Raw genomic sequence first — 1,033 nt, 5'->3', positions numbered from 1 at the left:
GCAAAGACCAAACCGGCACATCTGCTTCCAACCCAACCCAACCCGCTAAGGTACCCAAACCAGCCACTATAAATCCCAAGAACAAACGCGCTGTTTCTTCAGTGAGGGGCGGCTCTATTACGTAGTAGAAACCCTAACCCTAGCGTCGGTCTCGACGGACACGGAGAGAAAGCAGAAGGGTAAAGCTAAGAACAAATGGTATCCGGATCTGCAATCAGCAAGCGGCACATCGTGGTGGATGCGCGCCACCACATGCTCGGTCGCCTTGCTTCTATAATTGCGAAAGAGCTCCTCAATGGACAGCACATCGTGGTCGTCCGCTGCGAGGAGATTTGCATGTCAGGAGGACTCGTTAGGCAGAAGATGAAGTTTTTGCGATTCCTCCGCAAGCGCATGAACACTAAGCCTTCGCATGGACCGATCCACTTCCGCGCCCCAGCTAAGATCCTATGGCGCACTATCCGCGGGTGAATCTCACACTTGTTTTTCTGTTCCATTTTGTTGAATTCATTATTTTTTCTTTTTGGTTTCTTGCGTGGAAAAAATAATTTTTTTTTCGTTTTGTGTAGGATGATTCCGCATAAGACTAAGAGAGGAGCTGCAGCTTTGGCGAGGCTCAAGGCCTACGAAGGTATACCTCCGCCTTATGACAAGAAGAAGCGGATGGTGATCCCTGATGCACTGAAGTGAGATATTCAGATGAAGTTGTTTGTTTTCTATGCTATAATTGATTTGTTGATGTTAAAATTAACCTGGGGAGCTTTTTTCTGTGATAATGGTTGCTCGTAGGGTTTTGAGGCTCCAAGCAGGTCACAAGTACTGCCTTTTGGGTAAGCTTTCTAGTGAAGTCGGATGGGGCTACTATGATACCATCAAGGTGAGATTAAATACCTTATATTTGAAGTTCTTTTTTAATTTTGGCTTTTGATATATTGATTGCATAATGATTGTTTTTTTTAGATTTACATACATATCACTTTATTTCATGCTATTTACATATTTAACATCTCAAATTTTAATATTACATTCCTAC

At 43.4% G+C, this 1,033-nt stretch overlaps 1 protein-coding gene across 1 annotated transcript; it reads left to right on the top strand.

Annotated features, from left to right (window-relative positions):
• Positions 1-86: 86 nt before the first annotated feature.
• LOC110093472 (60S ribosomal protein L13a-4) lies at positions 87-877 on the top strand (the record flags this gene model as incomplete). The annotated part of the gene is given in 3 exon segments (XM_020818370.2): positions 87-467; positions 570-686; positions 790-877. Coding segments are annotated over 3 exon segments (477 nt in total), but the record flags the coding sequence as incomplete, so codon positions are not given.
• Between the last annotated feature and the right edge of the window lie 156 nt (positions 878-1,033).

The sequence above is a fragment of the Dendrobium catenatum genome, unplaced genomic scaffold (assembly GCF_001605985.2).
Source record: "Dendrobium catenatum unplaced genomic scaffold, ASM160598v2 original_scaffold_11534, whole genome shotgun sequence".
Taxonomy (NCBI): Eukaryota; Viridiplantae; Streptophyta; class Magnoliopsida; order Asparagales; family Orchidaceae; genus Dendrobium; species Dendrobium catenatum.
The sequence above is the reverse complement of the archived record's forward strand: the minus strand, read 5'-3'. Positions and strand labels throughout refer to the sequence as shown.